Genomic DNA, 25,879 nt, shown 5'->3' on the forward strand with positions numbered 1-25,879 from the left:
TATCATTGCATTGTATGGGTCCCATGCAATCCTGTATGTGACCATATTGATTAGATTTTTGTTGATATAATGCACATTTAGACAGCTACCTAACAGACACCCATGTTACTAACAATTAGGAATGTTGAGCCCCTGCTGGCACAGTGTTAAGATCATGTTGCAGCACTATTTCTAGTTCCTCCATGTAACATCACCAGTACTTACTGCTGTGATGAGGATGGGCAGTGAACTTTCTGGGTTAAAACAGGGGTCACATGGCTGCTGTCTTCCAAGAGGAGAAGTCATGAGGTAGTTCAACATCCATCAACTCTAATAAATGTCAAAGATAAGTATCACGAAACCGTAACCAGAAGCTCCTTATACAGCTTCTTCTTTTCCCAGACCCAAAGGCCAGCTATAGACATGTTTGTGAAACATCACTTGTGAACATTTTCCGGTGTCTCTCTCCGGCTGTGGGAACTGGCTGCTGTGTTGTGTAGATGGCCACGTTGCAAAACCCTGGTGGTGTTTCTGTGATGTGGATCTCCATCATTTGTCACTCAAACGTCTTCTGAGGAAACACTAATGTTAACTGAAACTAAAAATGTAGTCTAAATAACAGGTTTCAACTTCTCTAGATTGAATGAAGACCTTGTAGAGGTCAGATGGCCCTATTTTAAGATAGTTGGTTGAATCACTCTCCAGAGATATGAATTTCTCTGTTTTCTCTAAAAAAAGCCTAATAAATAAATACATAAAGGTAAATGCAGTACATCTTAACCTAGTTACTCTTATTGTCTCTATCCTTCACTGCTACATGGCAGACAGCTGTGGGGATCTGATATCCAGCCTCAGCGAGAAGCAGGAAAACCACTTCTAGTTCATAGCTTTTGATTTTCTATAAAATTATTTTAATTATAAAATTAAATCAGCAGAAACACATTTTCCAAAAATATATTCTAGTGCCATGGGAAAATATGTTTGGTGCAAAAGCCCTGAATGATATTTGTCTTTTGAGACATATGCATGAATATAATCAGACTGTAGAACCATGGTCATTCCTACTAGCTTAGAAACCTTTGAGACAAACAAATATATCAATTTAAAAACATAGGATGGATGTCTAAAAAGAAAGCCACACTTGTGACTGTGATCCAGAACTAGAGGGGACCTGTAGCTTCTAGACTGGTAGTTGGAAGCCAGCTGGAAACCTTTAGGCACCTTAATGACCCTTGAGGACTACTCAGGCAGAAGAGTTGTGCCACTATTCTTCAGGCTCAATCTTTCCACAGAGCCAATAAAATTGAATTGTTATTCACCTTGTGTGGAAAACATGGGGCAAAGGCAAATGCTCCACATCTTTGCCTCTTGATGGACTTTTAGCAGACTGCAGTGTGTGAGTGCAGGACTCAGCCATGCCAGCACAGATCTCTAGAGACAGAGTAGTGTCTGTGGGTTTTTGGGAAGTGATGGGCTGCCAGGAGTCCTGCTTCATCCCTGCATGGGTTGCTAGGAGACCTTACAGAATTGAAAATGCACTAAACATATTTAGGGAAATGAATTCCTAGCTGGGTAAATCTGTCTGACAATATTAGCTACAATTGCACACCACACCTGTAGCAAGACCCTGGGGAGGGGCACAGTACTTTAACATGGTACAGTCAGTAATTAGCAAATAAACTTATTAAAAGGGGAAAATAAAATGACAGGTGATTTTATGGACAGAACACCCCAATTCCTAATTACTGAAAGCCTGCTTTGTGCCTGAAGGAAGACAGGTGTGCCCCCCTCCTCATGGTGTGGCTGGGATGGAGCAATCGCTGTGCTCCCACAGCCAGAGCAAATGTTCTCTCTCACAAGCACGGGGCAGATTTCTCACTAAGGAATCACTTCATTTTGAGCTCTCCTCTTCCTGCTCGTGGGAAATGCACAAAGTGAATTTCAAAATTGTGTCTGGCAACTAAAAAACTGGACAGGATGTGAAAAGGCACAAACTAAAAATATTGCATTAGAAACTTCATCCTATTTTTAACTTCTTCAACTTCCATGGTCTGTAAATTGCCCTTTATCTCTCTTTCCTCTAAAACATACCCACCTTCTCATCCCTCATCTCCCATTTAACATTTTCACTGCCCCATGAGTACTCACCCCTATTTCCTTCCAGAGAGGGACTAGTATTCTGCTCTAAATCTGAGAAGCTCTTTTGACATCACCTTGAGATCCTGTGCTTTTACTTCATATGTGCAGGGAACATATGTCTCCAATTTCTATTTTGTAATATAAATTGTTCTAGTAAGAAATATTCTATTTGCTTGTAAATTTTATGTAATATTTATAGACCATTGCTGCTAAAAAATCAGAACACAAAAAAATCAATTCAGGTGTATACACTTTTAAATGACTCTTGGTTTAATTGTCATTCAGTAGCACTGGCTAACACAAGAAAATATGACCCAACAGCATTTCTACTGAGGTTTGATATTAAAGAACTGGTACTTATAACACCTTATGAGAACACAATTCACATAAATTAACTTCTTAATTAAAGCCTTTGATTAGCTGCAATTTATTTTTAATATTTTGTAATATTTTCTTAAGTTCTATAAAGTATATTATCAAATTAATTTTCAATTATACAATTTCTTATCTTTGAATAGTATTGAGACTGATCTATACCGAATTTAATAAAAGTAAGAACTACCAGATCTGCTCTTTATTTAGAAAGGATAAAACTTAATAGCTTTTGAATACAGACAGGTAAGTAATAAAAAAATTAAATAGATATTTTTTTTATGAGACTGCTCATTATTTTCTCAAAATATACTTTTATTACTCTAATCTTAAACCTGCCTCTGAAGCTTGTTGAATTATGCAGATATAAAATATAATACATTTTGTTCTATTCATATGGCTTCTAATGCTATCAGCTGAGCTGCAAAGTCTGAAGAGAAAGTGAATAACCCTTCAAACACCATTTTAATTGAGGGCTTTTGCAGAAAATGTGGTTAAGCTGGAAATTAAGCCATCCTTTTCATGAATCTTTGTATCAAAAGTATTTTTGAGCAAGAATTTTCATCTTTTAAGCAAACTTCTTGATTCTCTAACCCACTAGAATTAAGTGGGATTTAGTAACTACTGGAGTAGTAAGATATTACAAAGAGCCTTGACTAAAGAAGTTTATTTGTTTATTGTATGGTGTGGTTGCCTTTGAGAGAGAGTGACTTGTTTCTTATCTCAGGGGTCCTTTCTAATCTACATTTCTGCATTTCTTGTCTTGAAACCAGTTCCTAAACCCAAAACCATGACAATATTCCTTCTCCCCTGCCCTCCTGCCCTCTGCCCACAGTTGTAAAGACATACACCCTGGAGGGTAGTCTAAGAGCAGAAGAGGAACAGAAAGTAGATCTGTACACTGATGATAATGAGCCCCAGCTAATTAACCATCAGATTTTCACCAGGGTTTGTGAGGAGTGGGAGGTTCAGACATAAGTGTGTCCTCCCTTCTCTGTCTTTGGGAAAAAAACTGACATTTCCTGCCAGAATGCATTTTTTAGTGTTCAAAAAGATAGACTTGGCTCTTGAGCATCAGGGCAAAAAAGACATCAAGAACAAAATTATATGAGAAACATAATTTATTAGGAAACTTAACTGTAACAGGAGAAGTTGTGATAAATTATATAAATTTATTTGGCTTAAAATAAATAATTATTAAGACTATACTGGCATAGAATTTGAACAGAAACCTGTTCAGACCTGAGAATCACGAAGTGCTAAAAAAATGCATCAGATAAGACCACACAGTGTGCACAAGGAAAAACATTGCAATTAACAATTAAACCAGCTGGTGCTCTTCATTCGTCGAACAATCCGTTTAGCACGAGGATCAAACTGGAACTGAGTTGTTCCATGGAAGAAATACACGTAACCTAGAAGGAGAATTTAATCCAATTATATTTCATAGACGACTTTTTTCAGTGTTTTGGAAAAAAAAATAATCCCATTATAAACAGTCCATGTATACCTGATATTTTTAATTTCCTTTTCATTAAGGTTAATAACAGACTTTTGGAAAAAAAATTATTCTATCTGTAGAAGCACAAATATTCACATAAACACAGGTTAAAGGTAATTTTCACTCACCATCTTTCTGGAAAGCAGCATCAACTCTGCCAATGTTTCCAAAGTCAGAGACTATTTTCCTGGGATACCCATAATCCATGGATTTTTTCTTTTCATCATATCTTAGGGGAAGAAATGTCATTATAATTTCTGAGGAAGCAGACAATATTTTGAAAGTAAAAAGCAAATTCTTACATGCAGCTCTACTGTTACTAAGAAGTCTCATAGAGTTTAACTTAAGTAGTTTTTTTATTCTTCTTATTACATTTCTCTTGGAGATTTCTCTGAGATTTCAAACATCTGCCTATGGTAAAGTTTGTCACAATGTTCCTAGGGACCCTGGAAACACAGCTCAGACATTTATTCATGTATTTCTGGACTAGCAGAGCCTTGGCCATCACTTGCATGTAAAATGAATTTCTATTTCAAGGCACTGAATATCCAGTTCAACATAAAAACAAAACATAAAACTTCAGAGAAGACAGTAGCACAGACCTGAACCATAATTGAATTACTGTCAGTGAGAGACTTCTTAAAAAATTGCCCTCTGAAATTTGTTGAGCTTCAATTAGAAATACCAGCAACTTTAAAATTGGAACATATTTATAATTACTTCATAGAGGAATTAAATGTCAACACTTTGCATTGATGACTCATTTTGTTTGAAAAGTGAATTAAAAGTGGACACCTAGCACAAAAAGGTGGCGCTGTTGGGGAGCAAAAATTAGTAATCTACTAGAAATTATCTCTTTTATATTGGGTAGCTTTTCATTCAGGTGGAAGTACTTATAATCCTGATACAGGAATCTAATGTTTTGGAAAAAAAAATCCTGAATGAAATAAATGACGTTTTCTAGCAAATGCCTAATTTTTTTTGAATTCTAAAGAAACACATTTGAATGTCTGGAATATGCCTGGTTTAAACATCAATCCACTCAAACTATATTGTAATACATCAGTCCCCAGTGAAATGAAAACATGTTTTCTGGTAAATGAACATTAAATCTTACCTCCAGTATCTGTCAGCTACAAAGAAGTACGTTTTTCCTGTGCTTTCATCATTGTAAGCTGCATTAACTCTTTTAACAGTCTTAGGGAAGCCAAGGTGATAGATTCGTCTGGGATAGCCAGGTAGAAGGTCATATCCCCTGATGACCCAATATTTATCCTCTGAAAAATATGAGAAAGTTTTGGTTTTGTTGTTTAGAAAAAGCATTTACTTGTATTTTAGATGACAGGAAGACAATGTGTCTAGATGTCAGTCTTATTCCTTTCAGTTTACCACTTTAGAAAATGTTTCTAATAATTACACTGGGGCTAAATCCTGAAGACAGGAGAAATGACTTTTGTTTTTTACAAATAGAACATTAGAATCATGAGGTGATGAGGTGTGTTGGATAGAACTTTTCCTAGAATTAAAAAAAATGAATATAAGGTATTTTTCTGGATAACAACCTGGGGTGGGCTGGAGTTTTCCGAGTTAAACCATTGGCCTTGGATTGGGATATTTAAAAATGAAATTAAAATTAAATTCCTGTAATATGCTATTTGATTATACAGCCATATATTATTTTGAAAGCTAGGCAGTGTGCTTCAAATTAAACTATTAAGGAAAGCATATGTCTAATCAAAATGCTTTGGCAATTTTAGATACAATGAATATATTTATATATATGGTTATAGGTCATGTACTATAGCATGTGAATTTATTTAGATTATTATTATTATGAAGAAGAATTTATTATTCATATTAATGTATTTATTAGAGATATTTAAAGGGTATTTGAGACCTTGCAAAAGAAGGACTGATTGTTAGTTCAGTGAACAAATTTCCTCTCTCAGTACAATTTTCAACCAGCATATTTTTACTTCTTTTTTTCAAAACATAACAGACAGTAATAAACATAACAGTAACTGCAGCATAAGAATGCCTGTATTTGTCAATTGAATTCAGTAAAAATCCTTCTGCACAAAGTGCTGTTACCTGAGGAGAGCTAGACCTGGAGAAGGGCAGCTGCTTTTTCAGGGCATTAACTATAACAGAGGGGAAATTTTTCTAGATTATGCCCCTGGAGATTACAGCAATATGATCCTTTGATGCATATTTTCAGAATTGTATTATCTGTTTTACTTCCTTAAAAACATTTTAACTTCTGTAACTGCATAATTTGTAAGGAGGAGGAAGTAACAGGTCAGAAAAAGTGTAGACCTTCTCATTCAATTACCTTTAAAAACTGCAATTTCATCTGTCTCAATGTTTTCATAAGCAGCTTGAATTCCTGATGGTAACCTTGGCCAGAACAGTGAGATAAAATTGAGCTCTGTCTCTGTCCTTTCAGGATGCTTGCGCAGCATGTACCTGTTTTAAACAAAATTTAAGTCATAAAATAATGCCACTCCTATCAAAAATTCAAAGCAATCATTATAGTTCCTGAAGTACAACAGAGGGGAGATCTGAATATTCCCATCCACTGAGTTTAAAAGAAATCTAGAGCAAATATGTTTGTAATTTGAGCACCTCAATTGTGTGCTAAAAATTAAGCAAATTTAATATAAGACCTTCTATTTCTCTGTAGTGCAATAAGGCTCAGACATCCCTCTCCCTGTCAGTGCTTGCACTTCTGTCCCTGCTCCTGTGCTGAGGATGAGTGTGGGACCCTGGACACATTGCTAACACACACAGGAGTGCTCTTGCTTTGCTGTTTATTTGAATCAATTTCAGAGATAAGGTCACAGCAGTGGGCACAGTGATGGAATAGTTGGAAAACAATCTGCAAGCTCCTGTCACCTTCCCTTCTCTTGTCAAATAGGGCTCTTTGGACTAATGATCAGAGAATGATCTTTTAGTGCTTCTCTTTGTATTGCACTCCAAAAGGACAATTTTCCCTCATGGACTTTTTAAAACTAGTGAATATTTTAAAGAAATAATGTATATGCTTATTGTTGTTACCTGCCCTTGAAGAAGAATATTTCTCCACGTAGGGTAGTGATAGAATCAAATGTCAAATTTGGGTCACAAGCTTCTGGAGTTACGGGTCCTGTTGGCTTCACAGCAGTATTGGATCTTCCTGTAGGATGAATATTTATCATTTAGTGTGGAGAAATATAAAGAGTGTTCAGAAGGTCTCTGAGGACCCAGAAAACACATTATATACAGAATGAAAAAAGGTGCAATTTTAAAGTAAGAGTCTGTCATTAAATGCAGAATTCTAATGTTGATAAAACCAGTTGTGTTCATCTTTTCAAAATGAGATTTTTGTGGAACTGGACTTCAGCTGAAGTTGGCTTCCAAGAATTTCCTCTCTTTTGTTATTCATTTTTCAGAAACTGATAAACTTCTCATTTTGGTGGAATATTAAATACCTTTGTTTTGCAATTTACCAGCCTTTCAAGCAGAAATATTAAATAAATGTATTGTTTCTTACCGTAGATGGCCTGAATTCCATCAATGTCATCCTGAGGAAGAAGGAATTCATTGGGGTCAGTGTAGGAGTAAGTTGGATACATCAGTGCTCCAGGATCGTTTGAATGAGACAGACCCAGTGAATGGCCAAGCTCATGGGCAAGAACAATGAACAAATTGTAGCCTGTAGGATGAAATCCATATGAAACAGCATAAAATCTGTCCTCATACTCAGCATGATTGACTAAATGGGAAACTGATATACACTAGAGGTACAAGAGAGACTGTAAGTAATTCTGCCATCATAATGACACAAAAACCTTGTTACAGAAGGGCTCTATTACTATGTAGGGGATGTCTGGCCTTAATTGTGTTCTCATGGTCATTTCTCTAGTGTCCTTCTGTCTTAAACACAAGTTGTTTCCCCTGCTATCAAATAAACTGCTCACATCAATGGTCATGTCCATGATGAGGAATTGTTGGCAATAATCCAACAGAAAAAAGAACTTCAAAACAAGCAATGAGATTACAGTTTTGGTGATACTTGCAACACCCTAGTTAGCACTAAACTTTGAAGTGTGATGTTAAGAAAAGCAAGAATTATCCTTCAGAAGTCTACCAACAGATTTCCCTGTATCCAAATTTTAGCTTTCCTCTGAACAAAAAAGCATTTTAAAGTGCTGACCTTAAAATCATTATACACCCTTATGACATAAATATTTATGACATTATAAATGCCATTATGATCTAAAAAATCCATTTTCTGCAAGTTCATGCCTAAAAGTGGCAGTAAAAAACAACAAAGAAAGGGCAAGCAATCATAAATTAAAAGCTCTGTCCCTTTTGCTCACTTTCCTGCCTGGTTCATGAAATAGTATGCATCACATGGGGTAAGACTGTATGAGATTAAGACTATGTAGATTCAGGTACAAAAGCTTACCCCTCCCATCTTTTGTCCAAGCTTCCTCCTCATCCATATGCACATCTCCACCAATGCCTTCACCAGGCTGGAATGCATGAGCCAGCTGTCCATTGGGACCATCAAAAGGAGAATTGTCACGGTGGTCTAGAATGAAGAGGTAAAAGATTAGTTAAAATCCTAAATTACCTCAGTAACTTCAGATGGGTATTTAATATCCCATGTTATTGTTGTTACCTCTATAAGCAAAGGAGATCATTATATCTGCCTCTTTGTCCTCAACCTTTTGGAATGTCAATGGTGTCACACTGCTCCAGACATTGAGAGCTCTTCTGATTGCTTCATCGACATCAGCTCGTCTCATCTTTGGGGTGTAATTCAAAATCCTTCAAAGAAAACCCAACACATAACATATTGTTTAGAAAATAGTTGAATTTTCAGCATTTTAGCTGAAATAAAATTGCTTGTGAAAAAATAAAAAATCTTAGACTCATACTTCATGAGTGAAAATTAATAAAGGCTTTGTTTTAGATACTGCCTTCTAAAGCATCTCTCATTTTCCAAAATATGTCCACATATGGCATAACATGATTCCTTCAGACCCCCTACCCCAAACTCAGCTTATTTATTCACTTTTGAACCAAATTCAGAAAGATTACCTGTATGTCAGATTATTTCTTTTCCATTTGGGATTCCCTGGTGTGAACACATATTTCTGTACATCAGGTACACCACATCTGGGTTCTTTCATCACCTCCAAAGTGTCAAGATCAGGTTTTCCAGTCACTTCTAGTCCAAAGAAGGACTGCATTTCCTTGAGCTTTGCAGTAAGGGGATTTTCACCACTGCTTCTTAAATGGGGACGCTGATCCTTTTGAAGGTCATAGAAACTCTGTAGATAACTCTGAATCAGAGTTAAAAAGAAAAAAAGAAAAGAGCATTGTGACTTATCAGTACTGTCTTTTATCACACTTAAAATTTTCTAAGTAATCTTAAACTATTCCCATACTGACCAAAACCTACCTCTTTTCTTCAGCACAGCTTTCCTATAGTTTTCTGAACTTGTTGTTTGCTGTCACTGATGAAATATATCAATAAATGTCTTGAAAGTCTAATATCTACTATTAATAATTGGTTACACATTATTTACTGTGCTCAGTTACTCTAACAACAAAGCTTACAAGGGAACTTAGAACTGGTCTTGTCCAAGGAAATTGAGGCTGGCAGTGAGACTCCACACAGCCAGGACTCCCACCAAAGCAGGTGACAACTGCTAGAGAGTCAGACTTGGTGAATCACATCTTTTATTTTTAGCTACAGAATATGATACTAGAAGCTCAGGCCTTCCTACTGAATTTCAAGAATTTTTTCTACAACAAATTATGTTGTGTCTATGCGAGTTCCCTTTTTTCAAAATATTCTACAAGAGATCTCTTCAGCCAAAGCATGGAAAAACATGCTTGCTTCAAGCAAGTTTCCTTCCTTATATCATTAAGACCAGTCATATCACAAGTTTAAAAGCACATTCTGAAACACAAATTGCTGCTGAGTTGGACTGTTGCTGCTAGAACTCGTGCCTCAGTAGTTTTGATATTTCTTTACTGACACCACCAAAAGAGAAGTTTACAATATTCAGATGATTTCTGGGTAAATAGACTCCACATAATTTTGACACATTTTTCTAGGTTGATAAGAAAAACTTTTTCTTAAAACTTCTGCAAAATGGCACATCTTTAGTTTCCATCCAAATTCTGTGAATTGTGATTATAGCTGTCTCAGAGCACCTTGTGTTTCCCTTAGGTATGAACTGAAAAAAGTACTTACCTCTACAAACTGTAAGGTTTTTCTTTCATCTTCTGCTTCTGGAGCCACAGGAAACGTGGAGGAGACAGCCACATACAGCGACAGGAGAATTGCAAAGGTCTTCATCCTCACCTGAGGTTGTCTGCCTCAGTTTCACTCCTGAGCTACTGAGCACACTTCTCAGCTGTGTTTATATAGCTGATAGTAAATCAGTGACAGCCTGACTCATGCTGTATAATATCCTCTGATTAGCAAAAATGATGCATAGCAGTTTCATCATCAGGTAGTGACATAAGGTGTTTAACTAATATTATTATCCTTGTTTTGCCCAAGTCTTCTGGTTTGGGCAATTTTATAGAATGTTTAACAAATAAGGAAATGTTTTTCATATTGTATTTTCGTATGTATTTCATATTCAATATTTTTTATGTAGCAATATGTAATAGCAAGATACAAATGACAGTACAAAGAATCAGTCTTACTTAGGAATAACCAGCAGCATAACTCCAGGAGGACTGTCATCTAACAGTTATCTAACAGCTCTATCTAAAACAATCTTATGATGTTAGCAGAAGTGAGTGCTAAAATGATTAAATTTTTTTTACTGATATTAGCAATTTTGGTCATGCTACTAGAATGCATTAATCTGGGTTCCCATTTGTGTGGTAGCAAACATTTATACTCTTGCCAGCAGTTAAGTTTAGACATGAGGTTTGGGATCCAGCTGCCTGAACATTAGTAGTGTTATTTGAAATTCTTTAGGGAATCACACCTGATCTCCATTTGCCCTGGAAGGATCTGGTCTCCATAACTCCTGTGCCATAGCAGCCAGCCCTGGGTGGGTGTCTGAAGTACAGGCAAATGAATAGTGAGGTGGAATCTGCTCTGATTTTTGTTGTGTAGATATCTCTAAGTTATTTATGTCTCAGAGATCCTATTTTGGACAATGAATTCTAGAGAGTTGTCAGCTGGCCACATGACACTTCTTCTAGATGAGAAGAATTGCTCTCCATACCACATTGACTGTATTGGCCAGGTCCCTAATAGTGATAAGGAAAATTTAAATATCCTGGACAATGTAGACTCCTAAACTGAGGAAAGCATTTCTAACTGCAAACATCAGAGTAATTGGCCTGAAGGGATGTGTGTTTGCTAACACTGCAGGCTGTCAGGTACAGGCTAGACATCTTTCAGGATGGTTTTGATGTTTCTGTCCTTATTGGAGGAAAAGACCCTCCTTATAAATCTTAAAAGAGAAACATAAATTTTAGTGTTAGAGGGAGAAATACAAATAAACATAATTATTTTAATTATGCTGGGAAATTCTTCATTTACTTTCCTAAATATAATGAAAAAGAATCTATTTGAGATACTACACTCATTGTAGTGTATCACTCCCTAATTACATCTAGATTCAGCTGAGCTTACACCACTCCTGAGAAAAGTAAATAACCTTATACCTTCCAATGTGAGTCACATAGCTTGTCTGGAGTGATTGACTGAAGTTAGTAAAGGCACTTCAAATCAGAAGCTGAGATATGAAATGTCTAGGAAAAGAATTCCTCAAAGGGTACAGCTATTGTAGTTTAAAGAAATTCAACTTAATGGTTCATAGTCCAAGGAGACTTAATTACTGATAATTCTTAATCCATCTTGTTCAGATATGTACAAAAATAATTTTGTGTGTTGGATACTTCTCCAAAGACTTGGCTACAACTCAAAGGATTTTGGGATTTATGAAATGCTCCTTAATTCCTCTAACTCTGTCTCTACACTAGTCTTATGACTCTCCTTATTCTCATTATTTTTCTTTAGGATGGTTAAGATAATTAATGATTCAATATCTTCACTTCTTATTTTTTTCCATAAAAAGTAGTTAACTTTTTATTTCTTCTATATTGTGCCTCTTTTATTTTCGGAAGGCATCATAGATATGTTTAAACACACACACACAAGGAGGAGAAGCACATTAATCAGATGCATCTGGTAGCTGAGACATGGACATAAGGAAATCCTGTGCTGTGGCTTTCAGAGAGTTTCTTCTGCCTTGCAGGTTTCTGTGCAGGGTCTATGGCCATATTTTAACGTGGTAGAGAGGATACTGAGTTGGGCAGAGGGTCAGAGAGGACTCTTGGCTTTTTTCTATGTCACTTTAAATAAATTACTTTTCAAGGCAGCCAGTGGAAGGACTAGAAAATCCTGGACTCCAGCACTAGCTGTGGGAGCTCTGTGCATTTGAGGAATGAAAAACTTTAAGCAGCATCAGGAAGAGGAAACTGAAGCAGTGGCATCCCACTGCCTTGGGAATTTCCATGGTGATGGGCTACAAAGTCATGTCTGATTTCACCATCTGCATTGACTTCCTACTGCGTGCCCGTGGGCACAGCTCCCTTGAGCCCACACTGGGGGAAGGATGGGTTTGTCATCTGCTTTCCCATGGTGTGGCAGCTAGCACAACACCACCTTCTCCTTCTCAAGAACTTGCCTTCAGACAAAGGCTCAAATCCCAGCAGAAGGAGGCATGAATACACCAAAATAAAACTGAGACCTCCTCAGAGGAGGAAGTCTCATGGGAGCTGTTACTGAGTGCCAACTGCTGTCTGCACAGTTCTCATTTATCTGGTGGGACCATGGTGCTGCACCTGCCTTTGACTGGCACTGCCCTGCCCTCTCACTAGACCCCATTTCCAGTTATTTTCCTGTGTGAGTGGCTCTATCCTGTCTGGGGGACCTCAGTGGGAGCCTCTGCAGAGGGGCCAGGCCTGGAGGCCCCTGTGTCAGTGGTGCTGGGACTGGAAAGATGCCAGGGTGCCACAAGTCCATTGGGTACACCTGTACAAGTGTATGCACCTGTTGGGATACAAGCACAGCCTCACTGCTGGACCTGGGGTCAGGGACCTGCAGCAGCCTCAGGTCCACAGGGTACCAGATCTGGACAACTCCAAACACACTGTCCTTGTGTGGAGTTTGTTTAAAATAGCAGAAATTTAGAATCATTGAATGGTTAGGATTGGAAGAAACCTTAATAGTCATCTTATTCCAACCCCTTTACCATAGGTAGGGGCACCTTCCACCAGATCAGGTTAGTCAAAGCCCCATCCAGCCTGGTCTTGAGTGCTTCCAGGGATGGGACATCCACAACTTCTGTGGCAACTGTTGTAGTGCCCCACTACACATAAAAAGTAAAGAACTTCTTCCCAAGATTTAATCTAAATCTCTTGTATTTTAATTTGAAACCATTGGCCCCTGTCCTATCACTACCTGCCTCTATAAAAAGTTCCTAAACCTCTTTCAAGTCCCTCCTAAATACTGGAAGCCCACAATGATGTGTTCCTGAAGCCTTCTTTTCCCAGCTTTCTCAGCCTGTCTTCACAGCAGAGCTCTTCCAGATATGCTTACATGGAAAATCTCCATGTAATCAAAGGAGAGAGGGAAACTTTGCACTTACTTATCCCCAGCAGCTCTTCAGAGGCAGCTCTTGTCTGGATCAAAAGCATCAGTGCCTCACTCACCCTGAATCACCCTGCTAGGTGTGGTACCCATCTGCTGAGGAAGAGGAGGTGGCACAGAGGTTAAATCAGTGCTTTCAAGGGTTTTTTCAGTGTACACCCAAGCAGTACAGATTTGTGTCTCCCTGTATTAGCAATGATTCTGCTTTATTTTTACTCTTCTTTTATAAAGAACTGCGCCCTTGCTCCTTGTGCAGGAACCTCAAAAGAGACCTCAAAATGTCCCTTTTCTAGGTACTCTACTGACTCTCCTCACTCTCTAGGTCTGCACAGGAATGTGAGGACTGCCAGAGGTCTACCCAGCATTCTTTCCCTTTTCAGCATTAACTGAAAAGGATATTTAGGCAGAGGTGTTAAGAGGAGATGTATTTCCCCAGAAGAATTTCTCAGCCTTGAACAATTTTCTGTCTCAGTGATTTTGATTTACTTTGTACCTCACTTACCTAGGGCTTGGATTTGACTCTTGAAGCTATTTCCATTTTTCCTTAACTATCTCTGGTAACATGTTCTAATGCCTTCCACCCACACCCCTGACTGAATAATGGCAAAAAAATAATTCAGAGTGTGAATCATTGTGGGGTTTCCCTAAATCAAGTCTCTCACTGCAAAATTGCTGTGGAAAAGGGAACACTGAATGGTAGTTATGTAATTTTAATGTTACAATTCTAACATAATTCTAAGAATTGTTTACTATTACAGTTTGTCACGATGTTTCAACTGCTTTCTCAATAGCAGGTGGCACTACAAAATAATCCTCACAGGAAGTGCTTTTCTTTCCATTCTGTGCTCTTTCGTATATCCTTATGTTCTAATGTCTTTCCAATCTATTTTGAAACAACAAAATAAAAATCTTTCTGCAAACCTAGAATATTATCCTGAAACAAGTTATTTTCCTTGGAGGATGTCACTTTTCATGTGAAGTCTAATGTGTCAAGGATGTAAGTCATGTCACTGTGCAGCAATGTTCTACTGATTGCCAGATATTTGCTTGAAGTTAGAGGGCTCATGAGGAATTTTCTCTTAATGAACCAAGTACATTTTAATACTGAGATGAAACAGCCAAAGGCAAGCTTCCCAATCAGCTGTCTTGAAGTTTGCAAGCCCATGGCTTCATGTCACCCAGAGTTAAACAGTTTCTTTATAGAACTGCTGTTGGTGCTGCTCCAAGAGAATGATCAGTCACTCAGTTTACAAACCAGGGTGCAGCTCTGGGCAGTGTTAGGAGCACAATTCTATAGTTCAAACCACTCAGAAGTCCAAAGGCCACTGTGATAGGGCTCAGGATGACAGGTGCTGAATCAGTTCTAATTATCCTATTGTAGAAAAGCAACTCAGTGTGATCAGTCCCACGCTGGGGCAGCACCTGTGTTACACCTCAGTGACTGGCACAGTCTCAGACATGGCATCATCAATGATTTCAGTAAAAAAGAGAAGAGAAGGAGTGCCACTTTCCATGCCAAGCACCTGTTTCCTTTTACAAAGAAAATCAAATTACATTCTTATTCTTTGCAGCTGGGCTGCTACCTGGAATGGGAACCTGGTCTGTTGTATCCAAGTCTTGATTCCCTGATGGCAGATAGGCCTTGAGATGCCCTGCAGAACCAACATTACCAACTCAAAGCCCTTTGCCTCTAAACTTGTTATCACATAAATTGTGTAGATGTAAGACTTGTCCTGAAAGAGGCAGCAAAAAGAAATCAATGTCCACATTGATCTACAAATTAAATCTGTGTATTTCCTGGGGTTCTGCACCATTTGGGACATACTGGAATTCCTATAGGTTCACAGTCCCCCAGCTGGATACATGGCACAAATGCCAAAACATCCCCTGAGATAGCTACTGCTTGTGAACCTGCAAGGGCAGTTTTCTTCCTGGCAGCCAGAGGGAAATTCAGAGGCTGCCAGGGAAAAATCTGGATAAAAAGTCTGTTCCTTGGCAGTTTTTAAGTATTTTCTCAGCAATATCAATGGCACCTCAGACATGCATCTTTGCAGCTCTGAGTTGTCTTAAACCTTTCTGAATCTACAAATCTGCTGTTTCTGCTGCCAAGAAAGGGCTTTATTCCCCCACAGCATTTCCATTAACCAAACCAAACAAGTCACTAGGAACAAGTTCCTGCAGATAATATTTAAATGGACTCATTTTAATCTTATTCTGTTCTGCCAGGACTTATCAGTTACTTTTGTCTGGTTTACTGAGGTGGTAAACTCTCTGCTCTTAGTCTGAGTGTTTAAATCACTACACAGTCTTTCAGTTCAGGTCAACACCACAGACCTACCTTGTTTGATCATATATTTGTGATCCTGCCAAGAACAACATCACAGGTCATTTGTTCCTTCTAGGCAGGATGAGTGTGTGAAACTGAGAAAACCAATAAATAGAAAGAAAAAGAATTTGCAAGCCAAGATAGATAGAGTTGGGACTTCCATGTTGGACCTGCTGGATTGTGTCTGATGGTTGTGCTATGGAGTCCTTGAAAAGCAAAAGGCAAATATATACATTCAGATGTAGGCAAAATGTCCTCCAAGACAAGGTGGTGAAAACCACAATAAATAAGGGCATCATATATAAAATACAGAAAAAACCAGAGAAATTCTTGTGATCTGAATTCTAGAGTCACATAATAAGCCTGTTCCTTGTGAGAGAAACTTTTGTCTTCACTCAAGTTTCTATGCAAAGAGGGTAGAAATTGGCTAGAACATGGAAAATCTGATGTGTTTAGAAGACAGAAAACTGTAACTGGAATGCTTGGACTAAATGTACCACAGACAATGAATGCATTTAACTCAGAGTCTGGGTCTCAAACTGTATTTTAGAAGAGAATAGGATATTGAATACAGGTCAACCACATACAGTTCAAAAGCCTGTTTTCACTCAAATGGTAAGGCTGTCTTGTTAGTGATGCTGGAGATTTTTAAAATAAGAATTGTGAAGAAAAAATGATACCAACATCTGGCACTAAACTAGCTGAACTCTATAAAGACAATACAAAAGTCAGCTGAGTTCTACTTCTGCCACAGATCTAAGACTTAATATTCACAATTTGTATGACTATCTGTGTGCACAGAAATAGGCAAATAAAGAACTCAAACTAATCAGAAATCATCAAAAGGTTGGATAAATATGTGACAGTCAGAAAACTACAAAACAATCATGAAAGGTCTAGGACCAGTCAACTTTGTTCTGAGAGCTATAATCCCATCTGAAAGACAACGTTTCCAAAAGAAAGTTGGATAGAACAGAGCTGGAAGAGATTTTCCCATTTAAAATACTGAGACCATGGACTGATTAAGACTTGCAGCTATGAGACCAACCAAAAAGCCGTACCAGAAACATGAAGGAAACACAGAATGAGAAAGCAGGAACAGCACAAGGAGGCTAATAAGAAAGAAATAGACAGCACAGAAATATTTCCTGCTAAATTCAATAGAAACTTTCAAGTTTCAAGGCTTGAACCTGCTTCTCTTCTTGGCAATGTCAGACACTGACTGAAGCTACTCATTTCCTTTTCTAGAGATGCTGTGATAAAAGTGAATCATTTTGTTTCATGGAATCAGTTCTGCTTGGACAGCAAAGCCTTGTTTGCCACCTCTATATCAGGCAGCAGTTTTTATCTTATCTGCAAGGCTGGCAATGTAATTATATACTTTTGTCCCTGGTAGAATTCAGATAAAGATTCCTCAGTGATGATAGTGGCCCATTTGAGTATCTCTGCTACCAGGGGTTTTAAAAATGCATCAGAAAAAAGGTTAGATAAAGGATGTTGAAATATCTCATTACACTCTTCCAGTACAATTTTATGCATAAACAGAATACAATAGCCTTGTCCCAACAGGACTGGAGACAAAGGACACAAACTGAAACACAAGAGCTTCCCTCTAAACATCACATTTTTTTACTGTTAGAGTGACAGAGCATTGTCACAGGTTGGCCAGTGAGGTGGTGGAGCCTGTCCTTTGTGCAAAAGCAGTATCCCCAAAAGCCACCAATACTTGCCCACTCTAGACAGGCTTGAGCAGAGGGGGTTGAACATTATAACCTCCAGAGGCCCAACCAACCTCAGCCATTTGGTAATCCTGTGATTCGTGCAGAAGAAGAATCAAATAGAACAACTATTTTTTCTCAGCATTTTCATTTTTGGGGGGATGTTGTTTAATGAGAGGGAGATATTAGTGCTGGGAGAGATTTTTTTCTATGAATGAAAGAAAGGATATCTTCTCTAAGACTTTAGATCTTGCTAGCAGTCCATGTGAATAATTGTGGGTCCCAAGTGGTGTCTGGCTTCAGCATCAGCTAGATTATGTCAGCAGTATTGAACTGGCAGCTGGTTCATGTCTGCCCCCTGGTTCTTCAATTCAGGTCCCAGCTTTTTCCAATGGGTCCAGAGAGCCATGAGACTGGCCACAGTGACCATCACAGACAGAAACCATGGAGCACTTGGACAAATATGAAAAGGACTAGTGTCCCCACCCCATTTCTCACCTCTCTTTGATGAGAACTTCTGCCTCATGGTGAAGGAAAGACATGGAAATACCAACAGTGTGGAAGCCCTCCCAGCAGAGCAGCTGGCCTTGCACCTCCTGCATCCCCAGGAGCATCCACATCCAGGGCTTGCAGCCATGCTCCAGCTGCTGCTGTTCAGCTCACCCAAACTTGCACAGAAAAAGACATGATTTACTGAGAAGACCAAATGTGCAGGGCATAGCCAAAGAAGCAGCTGACTGCAGCCTGTTTGCACACAACCAACCCCTCTTATGCACTCATCCCTCTATTTTCGCTTTCCTCCCCAATCTACCATCATCCTTTCATTTCCTTGCCTTAGTTCTTTCCAGTAATCAACTTACAACAAATTTTGAACGTTCTCATAGTCCCCTTTGAACATGAATAAATGGTATGAAATGTGCAAATGCTCCTACCAGGGATATTGATCCCTGTCCCCCCCTACCCCTGAGGTGAGGTGATGGGGACCTTCTCATTGACACATGACAGGTGTCCCACAGCCAGCAGTGACTCCCCAGGGAAAACTGACAGGAGCAGAGGCAAGTCAGTGGTGTCTGTCTATATATTTATAAAAAACCCCAACTTTTTTAGCACAGTAACAGTACATTTTTTCCAACACCATTCCAGATTTCATCTTCTTAACATGGAAACCAGAAGTTTGTCTTTAGAAAGCGTGTAACTCTCTTCTTATCAATGTCAAACTCAAATTGCTTTCTTCCACTGAAGAAATAAAGGAAGTCTAGAAAACAAACAAACAAAAAAAAAACCCCAGGTGAATGATGATATTGCAGATATAAAGATCAGTACACTTTAACAGCATCCTCAAAGAGCTCAAAGTGACCTTTGGATGCAATTACACAGCCAACAGCATCTAATTCCAGTGTAACATCTGCAAAACATGGAGACTCCACAGCAAACCAGCCATGCACGTGCTGCATCATGTACTTGATGAATCCCACAAGGTCACTCTACAAAAGATGTATCCTGTGTGTTTCTTCAGTTTCAAATATCTGCTTTCCCACCAGCTGTGCTGAACCCCCCCAGCAGGGTGCATTTCTAGCCACCTGAGGGCAGGTATTGCACAGGTCAGAGTATGGCACAGAGCACAGCAAGGTGTGAGCAGCACTTGATGGGTGCTGCCAGGTACCATGCAGGGAAGGAGAGCTCCAGCCAGGGCTGATCACATTCACACTGCCCTCTTGGGAGGGAGGTCCCTCAGCACCATGTGTGAGACTAATTTGGGAGGAAGAAGTAAGATTTGCTATGAAACAATTAGCGTGCATGGGTTTGGATGAGGAGCAGATGGGGAGCAAGGAGGCAGCTGGGAAGCTGTGACATGTGGCAGTGTGAATGTACCCTTGAGTTTAGCCAGCATTTCCATGTCTAAGTGACATTCACACTCCTGCAGGAGGAGCTGGTGCTGTTTTGTGTCAGAGGACCAAATTGTGGTAGGTACACCTCATGTTGTTGAGCTGTCACTGTGTTGAGTGTTGATCTTCATGGTGTGATGTGCATGAATACAGACATATCTCTTCCTTAGAGCTGGCCTTTCCACATGTGCAGCTGTCACCAAAGGTGTACCATCACCATTTTTCAAGGCAGTTAAGTGAAGCATGGGTGTGTTATGTGACTGCTTCAGGGTCTTGTTTGTCATCCTGTGGGTTCTGAGCAGCATGTAGAACTACCTGTCTCTGCCCAAGCACTCTCAGCCTGATCACATTGAGCATTTCATATAGATTTTTGCAAGAACAATTACTTACTTTCATGTTGAAAGACAGCATCAATCTTCCCATTAATTCCTGGAAATGCATCTCGTATCATTAATGACTTCCTATCCATTGACTGACTTCTTTTATCATAACTGTGAAAAATTATAAACAAACAAGAGTCAGTGAAACCTGCAAATAACTAATGATTTATTCCTCTCAGCTCATTATCTTCTGCTTACCAACAGATAACCAAGTTCATTGAAGATTTTCAGCATCATTTGGTAGTGTAGAAAGAGACACAATTAGCCATAAATTAATTATTGCTTTATTAGCTGCAGGGGATTAATTGCTTCTATTTACTCCACCTAAGAATACCTGATAAAGGAGCCATCACCATAAAAACGTTTTTTATTTATATTTATATCTCTATAGATCCAATCATTTGGGCATTATGGTAGAAGGAAAGAGAAGTTTTGTTGTTAATCTAAAATAATTCAGGTTATTTACTGCTTCCATTACAGGAGCACCTCCTTCAGCTGTTAGAAATCTATGACAAACTTGAGCAGTAGGAATGGGATTGAAAAGAAAAAAAATAATAACCATGCACAACAAACAGTTCTTTGCAGTACATGGTATTTATCAGCAACTTCATGAAACTATCTGCTAGTAACTTGAAAGTGGGTGACATTCTCCTTCTTACTCCACAGAAACATATTTGATATATGAATAGTGAGCTTCTGCCTGGTTTCCTGAGATGACTTGTGGAGCTGTACAATGACTTTTTAACCAAGACAGCTAAATGAAAACAAACAAACAAACTAATCAACTGTTAAATGACCTAAAGGGAAAACACAAAGCACTGTTCCACATCCTTTCAGATATTTTTCCACAGCCAGTTGTGACACTGAAAGAGATCACCAAAACTGTCTGACTAATGCATCCTAAACCATGACAGGATATTGATCATGTGATTATGTTTACTGCTATTTAGAAAAGTAGCACAGGAAATATTACCTCCAAAATTTGTCCTCTATGAAGTAGTATGTTTTCCTCTCAATTCCATTATGAAAAGCAGCATCAATTTTGGTAATATCTTTTGAAAAGCCCAGGGTGTAGATTTTTTGGGGGTACCCAGGAAGTATGGTATCTCCTCTCACAACCCAGAATTCATTCCCTATTAAGAGAAGATGATAACAACATGTTGTGAGAATCTTCTTCTGGGAATGACACAATCTTTTTCATGAAAGCTGATGGTTACTTGAAATTAATAACTGAACTTGAAAATAATTGAAAATAGTTCTAGAGTCCAAAAAAATGCAATAGTTCTCCATTTTTTTTTTTTTGAAAAACTGAAATTTCAGTCTTTCTTCATACTATTGCTAGTATCACTCTTAAATTCAATAGAAAATTTCCCAGAAGAAAAGTAATGACATTTATTTTGGCAGGGAAAGTTTTCAATGTGGATATTGAAAATTAAGATAGATGTTCTTTAACTCGGATAATAATTTTATTATTTCTGTGATTGAATCACACCAATTTATTGGACTAAACTCAAGATTGTGGAATCCTACAGAAAGAACTTAAGTGGTTTTGAAGCCAAATGCAAAATCTTTAGGCTACTTAGGAAGGCAACTGGGAAAATAAAAAGACAACATTTTACCTTTAATAATGACCATTTCATCTTTTTCAGGAATTTCATATGCAGCATCAACACCAGGTGGCAGCCGTGGCCAGAATGAAGACACCAACTCAAATTCAGCTGCTCTGACTGCTGGGTGTTTGCGCCAAACATGCCTTGTGTAAATGTAGAATAGGCTTTAAATAAAATTGGTTGCTCACACACACTATGTGTGAAACCACATCATGGCAACCAGGGCAGTGTTTATCTGATTATACCCAGCCATGTACTCAAGTTAGTCACACTACATTCCCTGCAAACTTAGTGTAAAGATTTATTTCCATGGTGGGATTGCTCTCTTCTTGATGCAGACATCTAAAATAGGTCAGATGAACTGTTTTGTCAGAACATTAATTTCCCCTTATCCAGAAGTGGAGCTTAGAGAGACGTGTTTCACAAGGCAGATATGCAGTAAGACCTTGATAACAAAAGCCCAATTCTCCTTTCCTTTGATTAGTATACTAAATTCTCACTGCAGGGGCTATTCAAGCAGGTATTTTGTCAGGGCTGGCAAGCCCTCAGCTCTGTCAAAGAAAGGACAGCAAAGAGGCTGTGAAGTGTCCCAGAGCTGGTGATGTGTTTTGCTAAAGCTGAACTCTCCCAGATGCTGAACATTTGGGACTTGCTTACAGCCTAAAGTGAAAACAGCACATTTTCAGAGGAGCCATTTTCCCCACCCTATCCACAGCATTCTCTGTTTCAAAGGCCATCTTTCTCCTTATACTTAACTCTCTTTATTTCTTTATTTCTTTGTTTGTGTTTTCCATCTCTTCTCCTGATTCCCTGTCTTCCTGTCTAAAATGGCTGATATTCTAATTAAACTTATTTTTCTGTGCTGTGTGGCATAGTTTAAAAAGTGACACTCAGGTATTTTATTTCAGAAGCAGACTTACTTGTCTTTAAAGAACATTATTTCTCCACGGAAAGTGGTGACAGCATCAAATGTTAAATTGGAGCTGCAGCTGTTGGGCAGTGCAGGGTCTTTTGACTCAGTTGGGTCTTTTATCTCAGTAGATTCCCTTTGATCGCTGTTTGTGTTAGGAGATGATCCTAAAAGAAGCAGTTTATGGAAGAAGTTATAGTGTGAAGTCATTGAGGTATATCCAGAACACAAAAATGTCACTGAAAGGAAGTCTTTGAAATTACAAGCAGTAGTTGATGAAAAATTCTGAATTACCATAGAGGTACTGTATGCCAGTAATATCATCCTGATGAAGAAGGAGAACTGAAGGGTCATATTTCCTGTAGACTGGATACATCAGAGCATTGGGGTCTTTGGAATGGGAAAGTCCCAGTGAATGGCCAAACTCATGGGCAGCAACATAGAACAAGTTTGTGCCTGGAAACATCAAACAAAACACATAATAGGAGAGCTGTGACTTTTTATTTTTCCTGAATAACATGAACGGCATAAGGTAGGTCAGAAGCTTTCAGAACTGCTTGCCCAAGCAGATGAACTTCTTGTGGGAAATTCAGTTGGAGATGAAATTGTGGTCAGGAGTAAAAATAGTGGATTCATTATGGCAGAGTACAAGTAAATAGTCTGTAGATTCTGCAGAATTCAGTGTAGAAGAAGAACCCTGGGCCAGTGCAAGTGAGGTAACTATGCAGGAGGAGGTTTAAGGAACGAGTAGAAGTGGGGCTCCCTTACAAACAAAGATCCCCCCAGTGCATGGCAGAAGCTGAGCTGGGGCCTTAACTACTTAAACCAGAGGCTCAGAGGTTTTTTACAGCTGTGGAAACCATACGCTCCTTCAAATCAACAGCAATTTAAACCCTTCTTAAGGAAGAGAGGAGACAGACACCACACCCTTGATTCCATGTGCAGCTTGCTTCAGGAAGGACTTGGGGAACTGAATTACCTACCCTCTGTGCTTTTGGTCCACGTTTCATCCTCATCAAAGTGAGCATCTCCCCCAAAATCCTTTCCAGGTGCGTAGGCATGGGCGAGGGAGCCCCCGGGGCCGTCAAAGGGGATGAAGTCATTGTGACCTGGGCAGCAAACCCCAAACACAGCTGGCTGGGCATCCATGCACACACTGAGCAGCACATAGCAGTGAACTACAGGCAGCTCCCTAAATTTTCTTCCTCTGTCTCTCCATCTGCCTTTATGCCCCCCAAGTCTGCCCAGAGTCGTAACCATAGCACCTAGAGCAAGAGCTCAACCTTTCTGTCTGCTTGTTCAACTGGACACTGGTCCCCACCTGTGCTATGTATGGGACAAATCACTCCAGGTCAGCTGCTCCATACTTGTAATGGTTACAGAGAGATTTACCTCTGGCTGCAAAGGAGATCATTATGTCTGCATCACCTCTGTCCTTCTTGATGAATCTCAGCGGGGTCACACTGCTCCAAACCCTTAAAGCTTTCTTGATTGCTGCATTGACATCTGCAGGACGCAGGTCTGGTGTGTAGTTTACTATCCTTTAAAATATAGGAGAGAACCACTCGTGCTGTTACCACTCACCCTGCACTTCACACTGTCTTGACATGAAGAATTCCATTGTGATTACCTGTATGTCAGGACTTGTTTTGTCCATTTTGGCTCTCCTGCAAAGGTGGAGAACCCGGCTACATCGGGGAATCCACAGCGGTGTTTCTGTACCAAGTCCAAAGTGCCAGAATCCAGCTTCCCTGTCACCTCCAGCCCAAAGAATTCCTGCATTTCTTTTAGTTTTTCGGTCATTGCATTATTATTTTTCCAAACAGAAGGTTCCCCATCTTTCTTAAAGCCATAGTATTTTTCCAGGTACTTCTAATGGAAAAAAAAAAAACAAACCCAAAACTTAGATCAATCAATGATATTTGCCTTTGAAGCTTATAAGATATTAAACTAACATAAGTCAGTCTTGTGCCTGCTACTTTTCTTTATGTTCTATGGCAGCATGGATAATAGTTTGTTAAAGCCTGTATGAATATTTTTCTCTTAATGGTAGTTTTTTACATTGTATTATCACTATAAATATTTTGTAATTATCAAAATACATCTAAAATTAGCATTTATAGAATATATTATTTTCTTATAATGTGCCCTCCATTTGCCCTGGCCCCCAAGGTTACCTAGAATCCTTTAGAGGAAGTAATTTGAAATACATAACTGAATATAAAATTTCAGTAGTTGTATCCTGTTTCCCCACATTTTAGACAGTAATATTTCAGAAAAATATACTATACTTACTTCATGTAGAGTTGTGTTTCATAGTATCACATAAATAACCACATTTCCCCTTGAACTGAAAACTAACCCTAGATTGACTAAGGAGTTTAATTGTTTGTAGAATTAACACAGAGTGAATTCATAATTTTATTTAATTGGTCTCTAACAAAAAAGTAAAATAAGATGGTGCTAAAGTACCCTTTGTCATCACACATCCATTTTGAGAAATATTCAATCAGTTATTAATTATACTTGCTCTTTGTCTTGCTCTATTTACATCTGTGGCTGCTCAACAGCTGCTGAACATCTCCCCAGAGCTCTACCTTCCTTACCTGGATAAGCTGCATGCCTTCTTCCTTTGTCTGCCTTGTGTTTGCAGGAAAAGCAGAAGAAAGTGCTGTGCACAATAATAGGAGAAATGGGAGGTTTCCCATTCTCATTTCCACTAGCCTCTATAGAAGTCTTTTTTGTAGTCTGCCACACACCTGCTTCACCTTTATATAGTATTCTTTTGCTTTATAAAGCTTTCCAATCCCTGACTCATAGATTCACACAATGTCTAGTTAGCATCAGAACATGCAAAACAAGAGTTTTACCATAAAACAGATCAGTGCTGTCTTTCATCCGGTTCCACCCTTGTGCAGATTTTGCAACATGGAAATATGATTAATGAGAAGATAATAGACCTGTAGTTCTTTTTAATGAGCTTATTAATCTTCTAATTGTTAAAATGTAGTCTTACAAAACTTAGAGCATATCTCTTTAATGCTTTCCATTCAAAGACAATATTTCAGAAGGGTTGTTCCTAAAGGGATAAATGTTACAGACAGAATGTTACAGGACTGTAGACTACAAACAGAAAATTAGTTTTCTAGTTTTTTTTTTTTTTTTAAGGGGGGTTTATACCTTTTTATGGAGGATTATGGTGCCACAATCCTTCCCTTTGGTAGAGTCCACTCAGTGCTATAACTTCTTGCTTGATGAAGCAAAGCTTTGCTTAATCAGCTTTTGAAAAACAGTTTGAACTTGGATGAAACAATATTTTTTTCTGCAGGAAAATGTGATAGTAACACAAATAAATGAAAGCAATTTCTCCAACATA

The 25,879-nt window shown here is 38.6% G+C and overlaps 2 protein-coding genes across 2 annotated transcripts; both read right to left on the bottom strand.

The window, feature by feature from the left end:
• Positions 1 to 3,652: 3,652 nt before the first annotated feature.
• On the bottom strand, positions 3,653 to 10,358 carry LOC130251686 (interstitial collagenase-like). The gene is made up of 10 exons (XM_056488526.1): positions 10,245 to 10,358; positions 9,080 to 9,324; positions 8,658 to 8,806; positions 8,442 to 8,567; positions 7,524 to 7,685; positions 7,049 to 7,166; positions 6,324 to 6,457; positions 5,109 to 5,268; positions 4,120 to 4,220; positions 3,653 to 3,905 (listed from the first exon to the last, which is right to left on the bottom strand). Exons 1-10 carry the CDS (start codon positions 10,347 to 10,349, stop codon positions 3,805 to 3,807), a joined length of 1,401 nt encoding a protein of 466 aa, XP_056344501.1. The 5' UTR covers positions 10,350 to 10,358; the 3' UTR covers positions 3,653 to 3,804.
• Positions 10,359 to 18,871: 8,513 nt separating this feature from the next.
• Positions 18,872 to 25,217, bottom strand: LOC130252196 (stromelysin-1-like). Its single transcript, XM_056489538.1, has 10 exons — positions 25,110 to 25,217; positions 24,134 to 24,375; positions 23,896 to 24,044; positions 23,487 to 23,612; positions 22,798 to 22,959; positions 22,514 to 22,670; positions 21,603 to 21,736; positions 20,957 to 21,116; positions 19,994 to 20,094; positions 18,872 to 18,972 (listed from the first exon to the last, which is right to left on the bottom strand). The coding sequence occupies exons 1-10, from the start codon at positions 25,215 to 25,217 to the stop codon at positions 18,872 to 18,874; spliced, it is 1,440 nt and encodes a 479-aa protein (XP_056345513.1).
• Between the last annotated feature and the right edge of the window lie 662 nt (positions 25,218 to 25,879).

Source organism: Oenanthe melanoleuca, chromosome 1, assembly GCF_029582105.1.
Source record: "Oenanthe melanoleuca isolate GR-GAL-2019-014 chromosome 1, OMel1.0, whole genome shotgun sequence".
Classification (NCBI taxonomy): Eukaryota; Metazoa; Chordata; class Aves; order Passeriformes; family Muscicapidae; genus Oenanthe; species Oenanthe melanoleuca.